General features: G+C 33.3%; 2 protein-coding genes across 6 annotated transcripts; one reads left to right on the top strand and one right to left on the bottom strand.

Moving 5' to 3' along the window:
- Window positions 1-7273: 7273 nt before the first annotated feature.
- LOC129322725 (probable xyloglucan galactosyltransferase GT17) lies at window positions 7274-8990 on the top strand. Its single transcript, XM_054969076.1, has one exon. It carries the CDS (start codon window positions 7345-7347, stop codon window positions 8797-8799), a length of 1455 nt encoding a protein of 484 aa, XP_054825051.1. The 5' UTR covers window positions 7274-7344; the 3' UTR covers window positions 8800-8990.
- Window positions 8991-11622: 2632 nt separating this feature from the next.
- LOC129322990 (protein ACCUMULATION AND REPLICATION OF CHLOROPLASTS 3, chloroplastic) lies at window positions 11623-20387 on the bottom strand. Of its 5 annotated transcripts, none has more exons than XM_054969482.1 (13): window positions 19833-20387; window positions 18124-18182; window positions 17730-17794; window positions 17056-17190; window positions 15759-15807; window positions 15033-15145; window positions 14878-14949; window positions 14624-14734; window positions 13922-14103; window positions 13032-13313; window positions 12843-12919; window positions 12188-12715; window positions 11623-12079 (listed from the first exon to the last, which is right to left on the bottom strand). In XM_054969482.1, exons 1-13 carry the CDS (start codon window positions 20144-20146, stop codon window positions 11862-11864), a joined length of 2205 nt encoding a protein of 734 aa, XP_054825457.1. In that variant the 5' UTR covers window positions 20147-20387; the 3' UTR covers window positions 11623-11861. The 5 variants fall into 5 exon arrangements, with proteins under 5 accessions (XP_054825457.1, XP_054825456.1, XP_054825454.1 ...); XM_054969481.1 differs by having other exon boundaries at window positions 11623-12715; window positions 13032-13107; window positions 13180-13313; window positions 19833-20386; XM_054969479.1 differs by having other exon boundaries at window positions 11623-12715; window positions 19833-20386.
- Between the last annotated feature and the right edge of the window lie 1933 nt (window positions 20388-22320).

The raw sequence follows: 22320 nt of genomic DNA, 5'->3' as shown, positions 1-22320 counted from the left end.
GAGCGAGAGCGTCACCTGCGATAAGAATTGTTTAGAAGGTAAAGCTTTATAATAGAATACTTCAGATGAGATTTTAAATATTCTAAGATTAGGTAAGTGTTCTAAATATTTTCTTAGTCATTTTTTTTCCCTGAGACTGCAGATTTTGAGATTTTAAAAAATCTAGAATTTAAAAGAGGGATGAATTTTTGGTGAGAAAATCTGATTGTTGAGATTGCTGGTAGTATAATAAATATTCTAGAGTATTATTTTGTTGATAAAATTGAAATTTGAGGCATTTGAGTTTATCCATAGATCCCTATGGGTAGATTTTTGGTTAAATTTGAAAATATAAATTGATTTGTTGATATTTAGATAATTATTTGAGATTAGAAATAAATTATTATGGCTATAGAATAATGATTCTAGGCTTGAAATCAAGTTTATAATTTTTGGGTATTTTTATTTGCGAATTTTTGGAATAAAAAGGAAAATTTTGATATTAGAAAATTATTTGAATTAAATTATTGTGAAGGAGACTATTGAACCAAGTAGATAGGTTCAAATACATGAAATTAAATTTTAGAACTCAAGAGGCTAAGACTAAGGTCTTAAAAATAAAATGAAATAAAATAAAATAAATACGTAGGTATTAGAGTATGAGTGAAAATTGTGTTAATAATATTATTGACACATTGGGATATGATCAATTATAGATTAATTTTTTTTTGACACCATTCAAGCTTTGAAAAGCTTTGGAAGTATTATAACTTGAGGAGTAACCTTTGACCTCTCAAAGGTTGAGATAATCGGGGGAAATCTATTTTATGCATCTGTATGTTACTTAATTAATTATGTTGGTGAAATAAAAGAATATATATATATATATATGTCTAAATTTTGAAATGGTTGTTTGTAATGCATGTGGCTTTGTTGAGACTCTATGACTTGTGACCAAATTAATTATGACTTAGTGTGAGTAATGAGATTGATGATTGATGATTATGTGTACACTCTTGGATATAAGTTGTGGATTATGCATAGTGATAAATTGTATAAGCATGTGGGATAATTTTGAATTATATATATGAGTTTTTAAAATGCATTTTTCTCATGAGGATGATCATATGGCGGGAGTTCGCCTTAGTGAAAGAGTTAGTGGTTACACAAAATCTATATGGTACTTGACTATTAACCAATAATCCTAGGGGTTATAGCAGCTACTTACCTTGTAAGGTACTGTAGCATTGTTCCTATTAAGGGACTTGACCCTATTGGCCTACCTAAAGTTTTAGGTAGAGCTAGTTTTGGGTATGACACCCTATAGTGTGTGATTTGGGAGAAACTGTATTCATAAGTGAGTAAAGTAACCTTGACCCGGTAGCCCCTCATGATATGATTAAGGCTTTGGGTAATCTCACCACATGGATAATCCCTTCCGGTTGTTAGCCCACAAATTTCATGTCAGAGGAAATAAGGGGGGATATAAGGAAGAGATCGATCATGCATATTATTACTATCATGCCATTTGAGTGATTGATGGCTATGTTGAAAATATGATTATAATTGTAGAAATGAGAACATGCAGTAATTATGCGAATAATGTATATGTGGCTATTTGTGCAAATTTTATACTTGACTTTATTCTTGAAATTATTCACATGAGTTAAATGTTAATGTGATTAACATGTTATTAATGTGATTGTTTGAATGGTCACCTTGATAAATTTATTGGCCACTTGCATTCACGATTAATTATCATATATTTGTATAACTTAGATATACTTTAGTTACTAAGTGGTTGTATTCACCCCTCTCTTTTAACATATTACAGGAGTTAGCTCATATGAAAAGAACAGAGGAAAGGAGCATTAGGTCAAGTGATAATAATCACTTCTGCAGGCCTCTCTCCTTTTATTTGATATGTGTATTTAATTTATGATATTGTTAACTAGGATAATATATTCTTGATCCACTTGCATTATGAGTTTTATGTTGGAGGAAATGTATTTTGGGCCCTTAAAAATGTGATTTGATGATTGTGCTATAATTACAGGCCAAAATATTTGTGCAAGTAAAAATAGTTATTATCATACTTCCGTATAGGTTTAATTGAATGATATGAGTTCTTAAAATATTTTAAAAACTTGGGATCCCTTTATATTAAATAGTTTGAAAAAAAATACATATTAATAACTCATTTGGGTTAATCTCGTATTGGATAATCCATTTGGGTTAGTCCTTAATTAACCATGGTTAGTATGATGATTAAGTCCTAATTTAGGACGCCTTTTACACTTTTATTTATTTATTCTCTTAATTTTTCAATTTATTATTTGGATAAATTAAAAAAATAATTTAAAAATTATATATATATATATATATAATATTTTGCATTATAATATCAATAAGTTAACTTAAAAGAGTAGTTAAAGTCATTCTTTTCTCTCAAGAGGTTCAAGGTTTGAATCTTAGGCGAGGAAGAAAATATTAATATTTGGTTTTTTAACTATTTTGCAATAATTTTTAAATATTGGCTATTTTATGTAATAAGCAACATTTCAAAACTGTTACAATAAGTTTTCCAAAAACTATTGACTATTTTCATGGTTTTAGGCAACAAAATTTCAAATGATGTGGCCAAAAATTTAAAAAAAAATGTTGCTTAAAGTAATAAGCAACACTCAAGTTGAAAACACTTGAAAATTATTGCCTATACCTTTATGCAACATTTTTCAAGCCTATAGCAATACTTTTTAACTATTCCAAGATAATAAAAATGTTGCAATATAAGTTACATTAGCAACATAACAAGTGCCATTAATGAATTAACAAAACATTGTTGTGTTATAATATGGAAGTGGTTAGAAACTTGGTTTATTACTTATATGTTTTTTGTTATTTATAATTAAAAGACTTGGTAGCTTAGTGGCCACAAAACTTTTTAGATAATTAAAGAGTCATGAGATCAAACACTCCCTTACCTACCTTTACCAATTATTCTTGAATAAAAGTATTGTTGGAGTTGAACCTCCAATGACCTCACTGATGGCAGAAGCTCATATTAGGGACAATTTGGTCATTTCATGTAAAAAAATTAATATCATTCAAAGACCAAGAAGTTGCAATACAGTTTTAAAATTTATTGTTCCTTGGTTGATATAAATTTCCTCTAGTAATCCTTTATTGATATAGAGCCATGTGTAAGTAGCTTGTAGAAAATTGCATACTAGGAATATAAGTTTTTATATTTTCCATCTATTTCTTTCATATTTTACATCCCTAGTGTTGCTATTAAACTTCAAACTTATATATTTTAAGTCTTAAATATTATTCAATGATTATAAAACATGAAACCTTTGTAGAGAAAATTTACAAGAAGTGTAAGTAACATTATTTATTTTTTTTTTCAATTTTCAATATTTGAATAAATTCCCTCCCGGGCTCAGGATCTGTCTCCCGCCATTGAAATGATTAACAATCAATGTGGAGTTAACATTGAGTTAAATATTGGTAGATGTATTGTAAGCCACATTGAAATCTTGGCTGTTAAGCCCAATGCCAAGGACTACATTTCGCTTCCTATTGTGCTTATGGATCTGACCACTCTGTTGTAGTTGATATATACAAACTAGAAAATTATGGCGAGAGATTGAGAATGCACATAATTGTTACATAACTATTGATTGCTATACTCTGGATCTTGAAGCCAAATAAGCATAACATTATCTCATTTTCTCTTTAACAACTGTCTAACCTTTAGTCACGTTGCAGAGTATTGATGGATTCTCTGAATTAATGGTGTCGAGTGTTATTCATCTCTGAGCCGTATTCACATCACCATTACCTGGCACCTGCTTCATATATGTACATGTTTGATATATAGAAAAGTGTTTTCTAAACAGAAAATAAAGAATTAATATATCTAAAAAAAATGGGATATAAATGTATACATTTTACCATTTTCTTTTTTAAAAACACTTTTCTACTTACAAACGAATATTGCATAATTCTTGGAATCTTGCCAACCAAGTTGCCGCTGCCATTTTTGTAGAATAATGAAATTGCCAGAATGGTCGTGCATGAAAGAATTCCTCCTCTTCCATGGAAATGAAGAGAAACTTAATACAAACTGCAACACATTGATCTAATCTGACCATAGATTGTAGATTCTAATCTGACTCTGTTACATTACTCGGCCACTGATTGTAATTAAGTTGCGGATCACAATGAAAAAAGGATCTTGCTTCTTCAATTAGAGCTCTGAAGAGGTGGTTTTGTATCACAGCCTCTAGCTAGTAATTAAGTTGATGGCTTTCAGCACTGTCCATGAAAGCAGCAACCTTGGAGTGTCTCTTATTCCAACATACATGCAAATGCAAGCCTTGGATTTTCGCAATGGTTGTGTTAACTGGCAGCTAAAGCCACCAACCCAAACTTTGTTACTATCATATAAATCACACGGCCACTACATCCTCTAAACACAGCCATCAATTGATTTTATAAGCCAAGTTGGAATATTTCAGTGAGAGCGAGAAAGAGTTCAGAATTATCCTATCCGTGTAGGCTCTAAAGTAACTAACCATCTCATTATAATGTTCACACATTCTCTATTTGAGAAGTTTTGACTGAAATTAAGTTGAATCAAGAAATTTTTACTAAAATTTTCCCCTTGTTATATTCTATTTTTTTAAATGCCATCATTCAGTATTTTATTCTATTTTAATAAATTGTTATATTCCACTTTGAAGTAAACTAATTTTAACTCTCACACACAGGAAATTTAAAATAATTGGAATTAAAAAAAAGTAAACAATTACTTAAAGTAAATAAATAATCATAGTATAATAACAATGTTGATTTGAATTATTTTTAGATATAGTTTATGTTATATAATCAACCAAACAAACAGGCTAATATTTATTATATTTTACATTATAGTTTATTCTTATATTTGTTAATGATATATTGTTATATATTAATCATATTAAATTTTCAGTAATAGATTTTATATATCAATAAACCGATTATACTACTAAATTTTTAAAAAATTAATCTATATTTTTTGGGGATAAATTTTTTTTTCAACCAATCAATTTATCATTATTTTTATATTCCCTCCATCGAAAAATGTAAGATATTTTTTGAGAAATTAGATATTAAAAAATGTAAGGTACTTTTAGTCTTTTAAAGTGTAATTATTATCTTTTTTTTTAAAGGTGCTTCTATTGATAAATGACTTTATATTTATTGTAAGATATGTAATAGAAATAAATATAAAAAGATAGAGTTAATTTAAAAATAAATAATTATTTTTAAATTTTTTGGGGATAATCGGTTCTAAATTTTTTAAAAATTTAGTAGTATAATCGGTTTTTAAATTAGATATTAAAAAATGTAAGGTACTTTTAGTCTTTTAAAGTGTAATTATTATCTTTTTTTTTAAAGGTGCTTCTATTGATAAATGACTTTATATTTATTGTAAGATATGTAATAGAAATAAATATAAAAAGATAGAGTTAATTTAAAAATAAATAATTATTTTATTATTAAGTAATATTCAATTAAAATTTTTATATTTTTAAGTGGGAGAAGTATAATTTACTAATTAATTGCTTCACAATGTGTTAGAGATATTCTGTGACAGCAGAGTGTCCCACCCATGTTGAACGCAGCTTCCACTGTTTCAGGACGAGCTGCTAAATTAAATATGCATGTGGCTTCGCAAAAAATGTGTTAAAAATGCTGCCGACACTACGCTCCCCAAACGCACCCAACATATTCAAAGGCCACAAGGCAATGAAGGTCAACAGGACAAAGTTCTTGTCTTTCTATTTTGTTACTTTCCCTTTTATTTTTATTATTAATATTTTATAGAGAAACACACACTGTACAAAATATCCAGTCTAAAAATCTTAACGTCTCAAAAATTGATATAGAAACAAAAAACAAGAAGAACATAAAAAAACAATAATACATAAAACTTGTATTCAATTGAACATTTGGGGTCACCTTTTTTTTTTGGGAAGGGGGGAGGGGGACACATGAATGATGAATGTATGGATGCATTTAGGGAATTTAATTTTTAAAATATCATGTGAAACTCATAATTTAGAAATTTGTTAAGTTTATATAAATATATATATATGATTGAGAATGACGAGGCAATATTCTTGTGCCGTGTAACATTCCTCTCTGTGCACAAATGATTCGTGCTAAAAAGTCGGTCATTACATCATTTCCTATTACCGTATTATATTTTTATGTATATACAACAAACCAACCATCGATATATTATATGCAAAAACCATTATTGGTTTGTAATGGTAGGAGCTGAATTGTAAGCTTTTGACACCTAAGCCAATTGCATGTGCTTGCTATATTTTGAATTCTTCTCTTTGTCTTGTTCAAGCCATCCTTCCTTGACTTTATCTCACCCTTTTTTTTAAAAAAAAAAACAACTGTTTTTGCGCCTGCTTTTTTATTATTATAATTTTTAAATTTGTATAATTGCTTGTGCTTTCGTATCTTTTCTTCTCTGTTTCCCCCTCATTCTATTTTCTTAGTCAAGTTTGTAAATAATTTGAATGAACATTAATAACAGATTTAACATTTCAGTTAAAGCATGAAAATAAATTGAAGTAATTAGAATGGCATTTAAATAGAAAAAATTAATATCAATATCTATGTTTTAATTACAGCACAAATATCGATAAAAATATATAGAAAGTCATAAAAATTATGATATTTTTGAGCTTCATATAGTGTTTCTTTCCTTTATTATTTGTCATTTCAAAATTTCAGTCAAGAGTTCCAGTATTTTGCTAAAACTTTTTGCATTGTTAATGTCACTTCATATGTTTAATAATAAAATACCAAAAAAAAAAAAAAACAGGGAGCCAATGTTGACATGCATGCACGAGATTCATGTATTCATCATGTCATTGTAACTATTATAGTAATTAATATGCAAGTTTTAGCTGGCAAAATTTATTTTTATTAGCACATTTTGGTATTATCAATATCTCTTTAATAAATTAAAATAAATTAAAAAATAAAAAATAGAAAAGCATAATTTTTTATTATATTTATAAGGCACGAATTTATTTTTTATCTCAAATTTTTCTTGATTTAAGTAAAATTTATTAGAAGTTATTTATAAATAAATATGCATTTATATTGAAGTAAAGTCCTCTGTCCGTGAATTTCACGACGCCGGAGTCCTCACCTATCATTGTCATTTTTGCATTAATTTTCAATCCTTTCGTATTAATCATCCAAATAGTGGACTCTTCTACTCGTGAGGCTTGTTAGTCTTCTCCAGCTAAATTTCACACCACACAACCTTCTCTCTTCTTCTTCTTCATGTTCTTCAGAAAGCAATCGCCTGCCTCAGCTGATCCGCCATGGAGCTTCAAGTCAGAGAGCTTCTCCAAACTCAAAGACCCCCACCACCCCACTCGCTCTCTCTCTCCTAACTTGAGGTACACTCTTCTCCTCTCTCTCTTTCTTGCTTCCTGGTTCCTTCTTCTCTTCCGCTTCACACCACCCTCCTCCTCCACCGCTCCCGCCGCCGACTCCGGCGGCGCCGCCAGAAAGTTATTGCTTCCGAGAGCCGATTGTGATGGCACTGTATCAGTTTATGTCTACAATTTACCTCCTCGCTTCAACGTCGGCCTTCTCACTCGCTGTCAGAACCTCAACATATACACCAACATGTGCCCGCACGTAGCGAATCACGGCCTCGGCCAGCCCATTCCCAATTACATGTCTCTCTCCTCCGCCACCTGGTTCGCCACCCACCAGTTCATCGCCGAGATGATCGTCCACGCGCGCGTGGAGAATCACCCTTGCCGCACGTGGGACCCTACCGTAGCTAACCTCTTCTACGTACCCTTCTACGGTGGGCTCCACGCTTCTGGCATGTTCCGCGAGGCTAATCACACACTACGCGATGAATTAGCCGTTGACCTCGTCCGGTACCTACAGGATCAGCCCGCGTGGCAGAAACACAATGGCAAGGACCATTTTCTTGCCCTAGGGAGAACCGCGTGGGATTTCATGAGGACAGAAGACGGCCCAGACTTTGGCGCCAACATACTCTTGAACCTGCCACCTGTCCAGAACATGTCGGTGTTGACCGTGGAGAGACAACCTTGGAAAGGCTTGAACCAGTATGGCATTCCTTACCCTTCTTATTTCCATCCCACAACAATCTCAGAACTGGAGAGATGGCAGAGGAAGATGATGGAATCGGAGCGACCGTACCTGTTTTCCTTCGTCGGCGGTCCGAGGAAAGGCTTGGAAAAGGCGGCGATCCGAGGGGAGATTCTCCGGCAGTGCGAGGAGTCAACGCGGTGCAAGCTCTTGAAATGCGGCGGCGACGCCGGAGGAGTCAGGTGTCACGAGCCAAGCGTGGTGCTGGACGTGATGACCAAGTCTGAGTTCTGCCTGCAGGCACCCGGCGACTCGTTCACGCGGCGTTCGACGTTCGACTCGGTGCTGGCAGGCTGCATTCCGGTGTTCTTCTCGCCGCACACGGCGTACAGTCAATACGCGTGGTACATGCCGGCGGAGGAAAAAGAGACATATTCGGTGTATATTGATGAGAAAGGAGAAGAAAGCAAGACGATCGAGAAGGAACTGATGAAGATTCCGAGGGAGAAAGTGAAGAGAATGCGACAAGTTGTGATCGAGATGATCCCAAGACTGACATATGCTCACCCCAATGCGAGTGAGATTGGGTTTAGAGATGCAGTTGATGTTGCACTGGTCCAACTCTCTAAGATCGTTCAGGCAAAAATCAATGCAGAATCTTAATGACGAGGTCAGAGATAGATAAGTTATTCATCAGAAATGAATTTTAATTATTCAAGTGAAATGTAGAAGATTAGACCTAAAGATGAAGTAGGAAAAAGGGAAATATATTTATTCATTCTTCCTCGGAATAGTTGTTTTGGAAGTGCATGTTAACGCTTGCTTTGCTTCCTTATGAAGATTCGTTTTCATTATTGATTGTGCATGTATTTTGTGATTTCATTGTTGTCTGCTTCCATATATGCAAACAGCAACGCATCATATCGGGCTCTAGGTTTCTTTTAACTATATGAACCTCATATATTATTGCATTAAGTTTGAAAAATGAATACTCTCGATAATTAGAATTTCAGTTATAAAGCGAATAATTAAGTCTGTCTTAGAATTGAAAGTGTTACAGCAGTTTTACCAATTCAAAAACCTTTGAAATTACTTATTAGCAAACGGTAGTTACAAGCCAATATCATATGTGAGGGAGATGCTATAGATCCGACGGACACGGCGATGGTCACAACTAAAATTATAGAATTAATTAAACACAATAGGTTATTCTCAATAATACGGGTTGGACTTTGGAGTATTTGAGATCAACAAATCATTTTTTATACAAGTATATTTTTTAGAATCTTCAAAATACTTTAATTCAATTAGTATCATTAAGGTTTGAATCAAGGTTTGAATTCTCAAAATGTGCCTTCATTCAGTATTAATCTTATTTTCAATAAATTAATTATTTTTAATAAAAGGATACTTGTGGCTAATAAAAAAAAAATATATTATGCCCTACCTTGATTGGGTTACACGTAATTGCCAAGCTCTCTCTCTTATAAGATCGAGTATCCATAGAACTCCAGAAGACCCTCGAGAACTAATGGATCGATCATTGTCTTCTTCAATTAATATATTCCTCTCAGATATTAGTCTTAGTTATATGTCTTTTAGAAAAAGATCAAATATATTAACAAAAGAAAAAGAAAATCATAAAGTTAAAGTCAAAGGGAAATTAAAAGAAACTAAATGGTAGCTTAACGAGCCACACTTCAAAATTTAATAACTTAAAAACATATTTAAGATATGCTTGATATCTTGGACTATTGAGCATGGACTTTTAAGAGAGAAAAAATGGCAATTGTTGAACTTCATGACCAATTTTCTCAAGTGCACAGTAGAAACATATTAATTTGTCCAAAAATTACATATCCAAAATAACAAGCTTCGGATGTAGACCGCCGTGCAACAGAGGGCGAACACATTATTAAGCAAAAGGCGTTGAAGGTTTTCATTATTAAGAGAGATTTTCACAAAATAGTAATTTTTTTTCCTTTTCTCAAACTTGCAGATCGGGATCTTCGCATGTAGATAGATGAGCTTGAAATTCCAATGGTCGTTGGACAAAATCCTCGATTGCAAGTCCTTAATCGAAAAAATAAATTGTTGATTGAGATTCCAATTGTATGCAAATTTACCAGTCTTTGTTATGTGTGTCAAAGTTCTATATATATAATACTATTGATATTGATTGACTGATTTATGTATACTAAATTTATTTTTAAATTTTTTGGGCGGTTGGTACCGTGCACATTGGAGTCTCTCACTTTTTTCCCAGCTAGATGGAATCTCGCTTGTTTTTAAACAAGAATTGTAAGTTCTAACTCATCTTTACGTTTCTTGCACATTGGGACAAAGAAGAAAGTAAAGTGTCTTGGCGTGTGTGAGAAGACAAATAATATTATCGTCTTGTATTCTTGTTTGCGACTGAAAAAGAGCCATATGTGGAAGTATGTATACCCAATTAAAGTAAAGGCTCCTTTTTACAATAAAATGACGTGCCCACGTTGTAACTTGTAAGGAGTTTATTGAAGGACCTGTGAATATTATAATAGATTTTATAAAAAACATCTAATTTGGTTCCCTAATTACGTATATTGCTCATGGGGCAAAGTCTACAGTATCAACATGGCCTGATAGAGGGGATTTGGGATCTCTCCATTTCTTTTCCCTCCATTTCCCTCCATTTCCTCCATCCTCACCTTTCATTAAGTTTATGGCTACTGATCTTGATTCCACTCCATTTCTTCATACTGTTAGGAAACAATGGTTCAAAACTGACCTGAATTATTCATTATTATAATCATGATAATACTATCAAAAATAACAAAGCTTTCAATTATCTCCAAGGATCATATGTGAGAATCACACTTTCAGACGTCATATTTTGTCATCAAGACGTAATTGAATCTGATCATGTTATTGACAAGGCGATCAGAGAACACCTAAAAGCATAACTAATATCAGAGAAGTCAAATCAACAGCAAGTTAAATAGAAATAATCTCACATTATAACTAAAAAAAATGATATAAATGAAATTAAGCACGGGGAAAAAGTATATTATCAATTTTTTTTCAGGGCCCTATCCATTGTTGTCGGTCGGGCATGCTTTCTGTCTCTGAGAAGTAATCAAATAATGTAATTAGGATGCAACAGTCACGTGACTGGTATAGTGCATAACAATGTTACACTCTGTGTATTAAAATCTAGCTATGCTAAACAAATGGCAACAAAAGTTGTCTGTTCATACAAAAACTGGAATGCTAACCCACGTGTTGTATAGATGTATCCAAACTTTCTAACTCGTGTTGTGCGAGTGTTTTCTAAACACTGTCTTGTTTAATCCTTCAAGCGTATGGCTCTGGCTCATTAATGCGACAAATTATAAATACCAATTTTCAAAAGACTACTACAAACAAAATACACAATTTAAAATAAACCCTATCTATCAAATCCTATCACACTATTCTTAAGCTACTAAACTTTCAAGAGAAATATATAACAATTGATTGATGATTGATTGATTCTTGCTTGCTGGTCAATTTGACGAGTCAACAAGAACATACGATATTAAAATACTAAAATTGAGAAGATCAGCCACTACAAGCACAGTATCTTGAATAGTGACTACGACCCAAACTGAAGGGGGGCATACTATCAACAACTATACATAATGGGGAAAAATCATAGGACCAGCTAAGACAAGCCAATAGAAATTCAACTGATCAAGCAGTGTTCACTCTTCTCCATCATCTTTGTCTAAATGCCTGCTTTCTAGAATAACACCATATTCCCAGACCTCAATGTACCTTCTTCCTTTAGCATTAATGCATAGAAATTGCCCATGTCGCCATCCATCTTCAAAACTGCCAAAGAAGGCGTCCCCATTCTTTGTGTAGAAACGGCTTTCACCATTTGCCTTTCCCTTCCAAAAGTTAGCAAACCACCTATCCCCTGTGTGAAAATAAAACCAACCCTTGCCGTGCATAAGATCGTCCCTCCATGATCCTTGGAACACGTCGCCATTGATGAAATAGAAAGTCCCAGGACCAGATCTCTTACCATAGCGCCATGTGCCGTCATATATACTTCCATCTCCAAGGACAAGTCGCCCCTTCCCTTCAGGTAGACCTCCTTGGCATCGTCCCTTGTATTGACCTCCTCTATATTGCATTTCCACAATTGGGATCCATTTTTTTGACGAATCTCGTTCTGCTTCCAGCATTGATGCTGCTCGAACAGAAAGAACCCCTTGCTTGTTTGATTTGTTCGCATACTTTCCATTTAAAAGTGTAGATGCAAAATCCAGCACCGCTTCCAGACCTGCATCAGTCAATGCACTCCAAGACATGCTTTTATTAGGCACGTTGACATCATTTTCAGTCACTGGCTCTTGTGCCATGGAAGCTTCTGAACAGTCTTTCAACTGTTCTGAAGATCTTACACCAACAGGAAGGTTGAAGATGTTAACATTATCAGCCATCGAAGAAGTACCATCAGCTGCCCTTTCTTTGGCCCACTCTTGTGCCACCTCATATCCAGGACCAAGATTCCAATTTATGAGTTTCTCCCTTTGACATGCAAGGTCACCTGATATAGTTTAAGTTCAATGAGAGAAGGAAAAAAAATTTGTTCCCAGTTCACAAATGCAAAGCAATAATATATTTCAGTGTCTCGTAGCTTTTTTTACCCTGGCCATCCAGTGTCTCATAGTTACCTCTAATAATTTCATCGTAAAGGCTGGAAAAATCAGAACTTGTGTCAAATTGTTCTCCTCTGTTTTGTTCAGAACACCTAAAATTGGCCAGAATGGCAAAGGAGAATGAAGAAAAGATCGATTCATTTACAAACACCAATGTAAGTCTACAAAAAATGAAAGAATGAACAAACTAGAGAGAGCAGAAACCTCAATGCATTTGACTTTGTAGTTTTGTTACTCACTAGTGGCTCTGAAGATTCAAAGTCCTTGTTGAACTTGTCATCTATCACATCAGAATCAATTCTATCCCCATCATTAAATTCATACAATTCAGTGACTTGAGAAAGAGATATACTTTCAGATTCATTCTCTTTCCTAGTGTCAGCTGGTTGCTGTTGATGTTTTCCCCAAAAGCTGAAAAGAGGAAAATGCCGGGCAAGTCTAGAAAGCATGCCACCACTCAGGGAAGACTGTTGCACATTTATGCTGCTAATAAATTGGAACAAATCAAGTCAACTTTGCCTGGTCAGAAACTTGGCAACATGGACAGAAATACAGCAGAACATTAACATTTATGCCACCGATACAAATCAATCCCATCAACATTATCCACAAATTACCAGCAGTGTCTAAAATAGTTAAATGACCTTGTAGAAATGAATATTGACTATGAGATAATCTCCAGAAGATAATCATAAGAGATAGTTAAGATCTCTAAGCAAAAATGTACTTTAAGAGTCCAGATAATGATAAACTCCCTATCTTTTAAAAGTCCAACGTTAAGGTTTTTCAACAATGTCGCTCAAGACTTCAGCTCCAGAAAATCTGTGCACTGGATAGTTGATCGAATAAAATATGGTAAAAAATTTTGTAATAATCATCAAGAATTAAAATTCTTAGTGATTGCTCATAACAAATCCTAGCTTTATTTCCCAATTCTTAATGATTTGTAAAATCGAATGTTCTGTGATTCCATCAATCCGTGCTTCTATAGAATTCAATTGAAGTTCTTGTAGACGCTGCCCCTCCATGGGGAAGAAAAATAACTGAAAATTAAGTTCATCAATAAATGTGAAACCTTTGAGTAAAATACTTACCCCAGTGCAAGAACAGTAGTGATTAGGAGGTTTGGCTCAAGATTAGGCTCATGGTTTGTAAATACTATTATGTCCTTTGTGTATTCTGTTGTTTGGCGGAAAGTATGTAGAAAGGCAGCAGTATCATTCTCATTGATAGGAACTGAACTTGTGAGATTGCATATAACCATGCCATTTGAGTCCTAAACAAATAATATTGATCATGATAAATAACAAATTAATTTAGTGGCAGAGAGTAGACGAGAGAAAGCGGGCAAACATAAAATTAATATTTAACATGGTTGCTAATGATGTGTGGTGCACAATTGACCATTGGACACTCCTAGAGGCTAGAGCCTAGAACCGGTGGGACATGGATAGCACATTGTAACATTGAAGAGATGCGCACATATTATTTAACTAAATAACATCATATTAACACTTTAACAGTAAAACAACACAAACACACACAAGATTATGCTTCAAATATGACTTCAACAGTCTAACGGCAATATATTATGATACACCAATAAAACGATACACCAAACAAATGGCAAATGCAACATGTTTATGGTATGCTAGACATGAAGTGACTTTATTGGTATCAAGAATATTATAAGACAGACCGCGACAGAAGAAACAACACTTTTGAGTATCATCATGACATGTCAATAGAGAAAATTTAACAAGTAATTCATACATCAATATGAAGCTGGGTTATACCTTCAAACTAACACCAAGGAAAGGACAATCAAGCAAAGACCGTAGAATGGAAGTTTTCATGTTATATGCTGCTCCAAATCCAATTCTAGCTTCCTTATAGCGTGCAAATATCTGCAAACAGAAACAACAGAAAACATTACTTAGTTCTAGCAAAGGGGAAAAAAGAGCAAAATTTGAAGTTTGATGGTAAAGATGCTAATTTGCATGATGGGGCTAAAGGTCTAAAACAATGGTGAATGATCTTAGAATCTTACTTCATTAATTTCCAAAATACTGATTTCTTTGATGCCACTGCGCAAGCCATCCACAAGTTTCCTGTGCATATCCTAGAAATGTCCAAGATGTAACCATAAGATCATTTTCTAAGAACTCAGACAGCCAGAAAGAAATTAGAAAAATGAAAACTTACTGATTTGAGAACAGATATGACATTAATGGCCAACAAAACTGCATCATTTGCAGTTTTCATAGCTTCATCTAGAGTAACCAAGTCCTTTTTGAGTAGTGAATCAGTATCAATTTCTGTGTGCCATAAATCAACAGTAAATGGTCAGAATTTTTTTGCAGTCTTTTTGGCAATTTGAGGATGCAAATTATACTTTTCTTTCTCTATTTACCTCAGATTATTTTTCATCAACTTGCAATAACAACAACACCATGTCATTAACAAATAGTTTAAATCAACAACTTCAATCCTTGGTCATTTAAATCTGTTTAAAAATTTAATTTAAATCACATAAAATCATCCATGTTATCATTCTTTCCCAATTTACAATTTCTTCTGAACTACTCCTTAAGAGCTTCCTTTTTTCCGCTGTCCTCATCCTGTGATGTTCTTCTAGTTCACTTTGTTTGCCCTCTTTCAATACCCTCCAACCACTTCAGAACTATCATTAATTAACATCCTAAACCAAAAGCTTCTGGGGCACTACTATAGCATCTGTAGACTCATATTCTACTTTGACATTTTTACATCTACAACAGGCCTGCCAAGCTCTGGCCGTTAGAAAGGTTTCCACTCAGTCATAACCGCTACCTATTGATATCTTTTTCAGTGACTATTATTTGTTTCCCTATTGAAGCACAGAAGGTAAAAAAGTGAGGAGTTAAGAGAAACATACAATACATAACTCACCAATAAGTAAATCTGTGTTCTCCTTTAGTTTCTCTACCAAATTTTTGACCTGTGAATCAAGTTATGACAAATAAAAAATATAAACATACATGGATACAGCAAAGAATGAAGCAGAAGGAGGAAAAAACAGAAGAAGAAAATACACTAGTTGAAATGCATGTTAGACTGTTAGTTGATTGTTGTCAGTTAAAATCAGTGACCTGATATCATTATAGAATTAGAATAAAATCTATAAATAGCAAAATGCTGTGTTTTACATCCTTTCATTGATCAATAGTGTACAGTTATTCTTGACTGAGTTAGTTTTAAGTTTCTCTTCATTTAGATGAAAGAGGTACTCTTTTAGTTTGTAAAAATTAAACATTTTGGCACTTTCATTATTCTGCAGCCATGGCCGAGGCAACTTGGTTAGCAAGATTCTGAAATCTATGAAACGGGTGACAAGTAATGCTGACGTGAGTACTGCTCAGGAATCAATATTTGCATAGTGATTCGGATCATTCTAACCATGAATAGGATTGAATGATGTGCAAGGAAGAAATGGTGCAGAAGCAGGTAAACAATGCATCACATGGCGACCATGATCTTACATGGCCATGTATTTTGCAGCGACTCAAAGCTTCTTCTTCTTCTTGTTTTTTTTTTTTTTAAAGCTTCAAGTAGCATCTCAAAATCCCTGACCATATGACAGGGCAAAAACAGATTGCCTGGACATGCCCTTTTAAAGGATGCTTTTACATGATTTGGTCAAATATGAATCCTCTTTCCTTTGGCTTGTAGGAGGCATCTTGGGGAAACAAGGAGAAACCCTACCTAGAGAAATATAAAAGGGAACAAAAGGGCATCAATTGGAGACACAATAAATTTGGAGAAAAACCTTGGAGCCAGTTCCTCTTGAGAGAACAGTTGGGAGTTTTTCTTCCTTTACTCAAAAAAGTTAGAATTTCTATGTTTATAGCAAGGTTTACTAACATATACACAGACTATATCACAAATATTACGATAAACCAAATTTAATTTCCAAAGGATGAATGAAAAACCAATTGAACAAAGTCAGGGAATTAATATATAATATGTCTAATAACATTTAAAAGCATACCAAAAACAAAACAAAAAAAGCCATGCTACTTCATGAAAATTCAAAAAGATAGTAGCGTTCAGCATTGCCACACACCATCTAATTCTTTTCAAGCAAAAATGTTTAAAACATCAGAATGATGGGTTGTTTGACAGTAGTAATTATTTTATGTCAGTGCAGCAAAGTTTGTTATATTAGGCATAGGGGTCTAGGGGATACCTCATCTCGTCGCCTCAACCCTTCAAAGACAAACGGCTTCAAGATAATAGCAACTGTTAATCCATTTGATGACTTTATTGTTTTGAAAATATCGACCACAACAGAGTGATCTGATCCATATCCTGCGCTAGCTACCTAGAAAATAAAAATAAGGGGCATTTCATCACAGGAAATGGAACTTTGTTGATAAATAATCTCCAGTGAGGAAAAAAATGGCCATACAAACCATTTTGACAAATTATAACAAGAACTCTAATAAAGTTGTAGGTATTCTACTTAATGAAAATATTAACAATATCTGGACAATTAATTTTATGCAAAAAAGAAAAAATACTAATAAGGAAAAAGTATTACAAAGAAAAGGAGGAATTTGACAAATAGTGAACCTAAAACTTGAAAGGAAAACTCATATATCATTTATACATAAAGCCAAGTATCCATCCATTATTGTCAATGAAATTAGAAACTCAGGAAAAAGCAAAAGATAAATGTGTAAGTTGCAGGCTTCAAGCACGCAGTTGCTCATGGCCTACAATTCTACATCTATAAATGTTATCAATATCCCATAAATTAACAGATAATCAGTCCTTATGATGGTAGCCTAAAAGATTAAATTTATCATTATTGTAACTCAGAATCATACTACAAGAGTATAAGGCAAGGAATGTACAAACAAGTATAATAGCCGTTGAGCATGACTTGATAAACAATGGAGCCTTGACAATTCTTGGAAGAGAGTCTGCAGAAATACAAAAAGATATCAGTCTAATGCCTTAACCACAGAGAACAAAACGTCAGATATAAATATTTTGAAAGAACCGAAATTCATTTAAACAAAGCCACTTAAGATATCCTACTCCGTAATTTCTTTCTTGAAAAGTTAGGATGTACATGAGTTGTCTTCTAGTATAGCTTCATTTTCATAGCATAAAATGAAATGAAATTACTTATTTATAACTGCTTAGACAGCATAGAAATGAAATAGACATATCAATATCTATGTAAGATAGGATAGCTTAAATATATGGGGCAAAAAAGAATAGCTGTAACACTGATATAGAGCAAAACCTTCTTCATAAGACCTTAGTTGTAATTGAACCTCTTGAGATTCCTTCATAACAGTATTCCTGTAAAATATTGACATTCATTGAATTTATTTTAAAAAAAATGCACTTTTTCATAAGTACAAAGAGAAAGTGAAGTGAAGTACGTAAGAGGATAAAAAACACTCCAATGATTAACATACAAGGAAAACTAAGCTCAAAACAAAAGCTCAAGAATTTGCGAATAGATTTTGCAGGCATCTGAGAAGAAGATGCCCGTCACAAATTGTGAATAGATTTTGCTAGGGCTGTGCAAAAGTCTTCCAGTCCTGTCTGGTCCAGTCCAACCCGAGATGGTCCCAGTCTTGTTCGATCTGTATAGTCACTGGTCCTTTAGGACCAAAAGGACTAAAAAGACCAGACAATTTTTTCGGGTTGGACTGGACAAGAGACCAGGCATCCGGATCACTTGGTCCAGTCCAGTCCTATTAATTTTTTTATTATAATTATAATTAATTTATTTTTGACAAATGTTTAAAGTGTAATTGATGCTAAGGAGATAATTGCATAAAGATTTATTAAGTTTGTTTCTAAATTGTTATTGTAATATAGTGTTGTTGAATTTTGTTGAGTACTGTTTTTGTTAAAGTTTATAAATTTAAATAATTTAGACTATAACAAAAATATTTTTTTTTTATTGTTGGAAATTATTATGGATTTATTATTATTATAAGTATTTTTACTATCTTAATTGAGTTTATTATGTTGGAATGGATTATTGCCTCTCATAGAATAAAAAGAGGGAAAAAAAGCTAAGTGAGTACTGGACTGACAGGACTAGTCTCCCAGTCCTATGGACCAAGTCCGGTCTTGTTAATCTTCGGGTTATCACTGGACAAGACTGGACTACGGGTTGCCTAACCCAGTCTTTTTCATGAAAGAGACCGGACTTCGGGTTAGGGTGAAGTCCAGTGCCGTCCTGTCTTTTGTGCAGCCCTAGATTTTGCATTCAACCAACTTCATTTTTTTTTGGGGGGAGGGGAGAGGATTGTTATGAGTCTCACGTTGGGGAGCCTCACAAGTATTGTGGGGTTTATAAGTGTGAGGGGCTTTCCCACCCAACAGGTTAGTCTTTTGGGATGGGCTCTCCTTTTAGACTTGTGCTCGTCATATTGGCCCATCCCAAAACACTAGCCTGTTAGGTGGGAGAGCCCCTCATACTTATAAATTTCACAATACTTGTGAGACTCTCCGATGTGAAACTTGTGACAATGCCACCCCGTCAAGAGCCGACGTCCCCGGCGGCTTTACTCCATAGCACTTCACTCGGCCTTCTGCCGGTCAGAACCCTCCGTGGGTAGCCCTTTCCGTGACACCGGATTCTCAATGAAAGCACCAATGTGACAAGCTCAAAGCCGACATCCCCAACGGCTTCACTTCACGGCACTTTACTTAGCCTTGTACCGGTCAGAACCCTCCATGGGTAGCCCTTTTCGTGACACCAGACCCTCAACAAAAACATCAATGTAACGAGCACAAGTTTAAAGGGAGAACCCATCTCAAAAGATTAGCCTATTGAGTAAAAGAAACTTCCCATTTATAAACCCCACAATACTTATGAGACTCTCATATGGGACTCGTGACAGGAGAGCGCCAACATTCACCAACTTCATCACTTCAAAATAAAAATTAGAAGAAAATGACTAAAAGAAGTATAGAAAAATAGAGGATTACCAAAATCGCAGCGACGATAACTGAAAAGGCGACTTCAAGCAGAAATCTAGAACTGCGTCCTTCCTGCAGCCAATGCTAATCACGTCGATAACTCCAGATTTTGTTCCAAGGCTGTGTCTTAGTCCAGAATCATTTGAGAAGGAATATTCGTCTGAACTCATGGTGATTCCAGCAAAAGATTTTGAATTTCGACACCAGAGGAACCCAATGTTCCGGCAACGAACAGTGTTTCTATACAAAACTTGTTTGGAAGAAACTGGGAATAATGAAACCTTAGAAATTGCGTCGAAGCTGGTAAATGCAGGAAGCTCCATTCAACGGACGCAGGCTGGGGCAGATAAGGCTTCGCTTCTCCAACTATCTCTCTATTGCTTTCTTCTGCTTCAACAAAATCGGATCGATATTGGATTGCGGCATCGCGCTAATTTTACTTTATTTAATTTAGTTATTCATTTGCTATCACAAATATTCTGTTGCTAACTTGCTATGGGAGGAATATTGAACAAAAATCACTCCAGCGAAGCAAGCAAACTCAGCGGCTTGGCCTCTTGGGAATGGCATCTTGGGACTTCAATTTAATTAAAATTTATAACAAAATATTTCAAAATGGAAACAAATGGCTAAAGGTCCCTAATAATTAGCTATGTAAAATGTAATTATTTAACTGCATGCTCTTCTTTACAAAATGTTCCATTTTAAGAGAAAAGCACAAGCAGAGATTATTTTAAAATCATTATTTTAAATGTAAGATTTTGCCATCAACTTTTCAACTTTTAACTTAGATTTGGAAAGAAAAGTTTGAGTGATACATATAAAGCATAAAATTTCACATTAATTTTTTTAAAATTTGACATGCATATGTGAAAATCTGTGATTAATGTTCCAAACCTTGATATAAAAAGTTGGGAAGAATTAGTTCATGTATACAGGTATAGAAATTTTACAACCAACTTCCAAAATTTGAACTTGATATTAAAAAAAAAAAAAAAAATCTTCCATCTTGTAACAATGCCGCTATCAAGAATCTTTAGTCTTTCATTAAAATTTTAAAATATCTTGGTGCTCTGTAATTAAATCAATATATTGATCCAAATTGTCGTTCCCTCTTTTGTATGCCGTAAAATATTTTTTTTGAGTGTAATGAGAAAATTCAATAGCTGTGAGGAAAAAACTATATGAGGTTCCAGAAACATACACTAAAAGGCAAAACTCATAAAATTACATCAAACAAATGTAAATAGAAAAGCATCTTAAAGTGTGATTAATAATAGCTCTAGAAAAGGACATTAGTAGGGACACTAGTGAAAATGCGGTAACATTGAGCTTAGGCCCAAAACATAATTTAAAAAGAAATAAGGGGACAAAACTCTCTAAAGCCCAACGGTTTGACGAAGGACTCTCTTGTTAATATTCTAGTTTGCTGGCCAATCCATTATCCATATAAACATTTAGGAGAATCACATCTATGCCCTCGAAAAGAAGAAAAAAAAGAAAGTTCCATAGAATCTGAAATTTATCTACAAACCCATAAAACTCAAGTAAAAAGTGCCCTTTGATTTGTTGGACATGCCATTTTGAATGTTGTAAGCCCCTCTCGAGAATAATTAGATTTTGTATCATAAAAACATGAATATTGTCTTACTAATGTAGAATGTGTATTTATAAATTGAAAAAAAAAACAAATGGAGTTGACATAGAGATCACAGACAACTCTAGACATATGTTTGTTAATATCAAAACTTGTAGTTGATAATATAATTTATAACTTGTATAAAATATTTCAAATGATAAAATATTTGAAAGGATATAGGGTATGTTTGTTTTAACTTATTTCATGAAAAAAATAACTTATTTTTTGAAAAAAAATCTATTTTATGAGTTTTTATGATGTTTGTTTAATTTTTTTAAAATAATCAAAATAAAAAAAGTAAATTTTTAATTATTTTAAAAAATTAATTTGAGTAACTTTTAAAAATAATTTAATGCGTCAAATGAGAAAGAGTATTTTAAAGAGGTGAGATATATAAAAATATTATAAAATTTTAAAATAATATAATAATAAATTATTTTTATAAAAAGTTCGAGGATGATATCATAAAATTTAAAAGTAACTAATCAATAATCACTTTTTATTATTATAACCGAACATAAAATAATGTTTGCTTTTTATAAAATTTTTATAAAATAAATATTTTTTATAAAATTTTTAAACTATCTAAAAATTACTTATTTTTTAATCATAAATAAATGGGCTCATAATATCTGAATATTTACTCGAGAATTTTCTAAGCAACTTGTAACATAGAATATGAAATAATCATATATTGACTGGTTAAAATTTGAATATATACATACACGCATTTAATTGTCAAACTCTAAATGATTAGTAATCTCATTATATATATATATATATATATATATGTATATAAACATGCATGAATTCTTCTTTTATCTCATTGTGCTTCTTAATTGTTTAGATTAACTTTCA

The sequence above is a fragment of the Prosopis cineraria genome, unplaced genomic scaffold, assembly GCF_029017545.1.
Source record: "Prosopis cineraria cultivar Desert tree isolate PC_DT_omini unplaced genomic scaffold, ASM2901754v1 PC10, whole genome shotgun sequence".
Lineage (NCBI taxonomy): Eukaryota > Viridiplantae > Streptophyta > Magnoliopsida > Fabales > Fabaceae > Prosopis > Prosopis cineraria.
Note: the sequence above shows the minus strand (reverse complement) of the source record. Positions and strands in the feature narration are given on the sequence as shown.

Excerpts from the sequence above, each read along its gene's own strand:
- LOC129322725 (XM_054969076.1), top strand. The coding sequence starts at position 7,345 with ATGTTCTTCAGAAAGCAATCGCCTGCCTCAGCTGATCCGCCATGGAGC.
- LOC129322990 (XM_054969479.1), bottom strand. The coding sequence starts at position 20,146 with ATGGAGCTTCCTGCATTTACCAGCTTCGACGCAATTTCTAAGGTTTCA. Across the intron at positions 17,191-17,729 it reads GCTCAACGGCTATTATACTT|GTAGCTAGCGCAGGATATGG; the intron begins GTTTGTACATTC and ends TTTATTTTCTAG. Across the intron at positions 14,950-15,032 it reads TCATATCTGTTCTCAAATCA|GATATGCACAGGAAACTTGT; the intron begins GTAAGTTTTCAT and ends GGACATTTCTAG.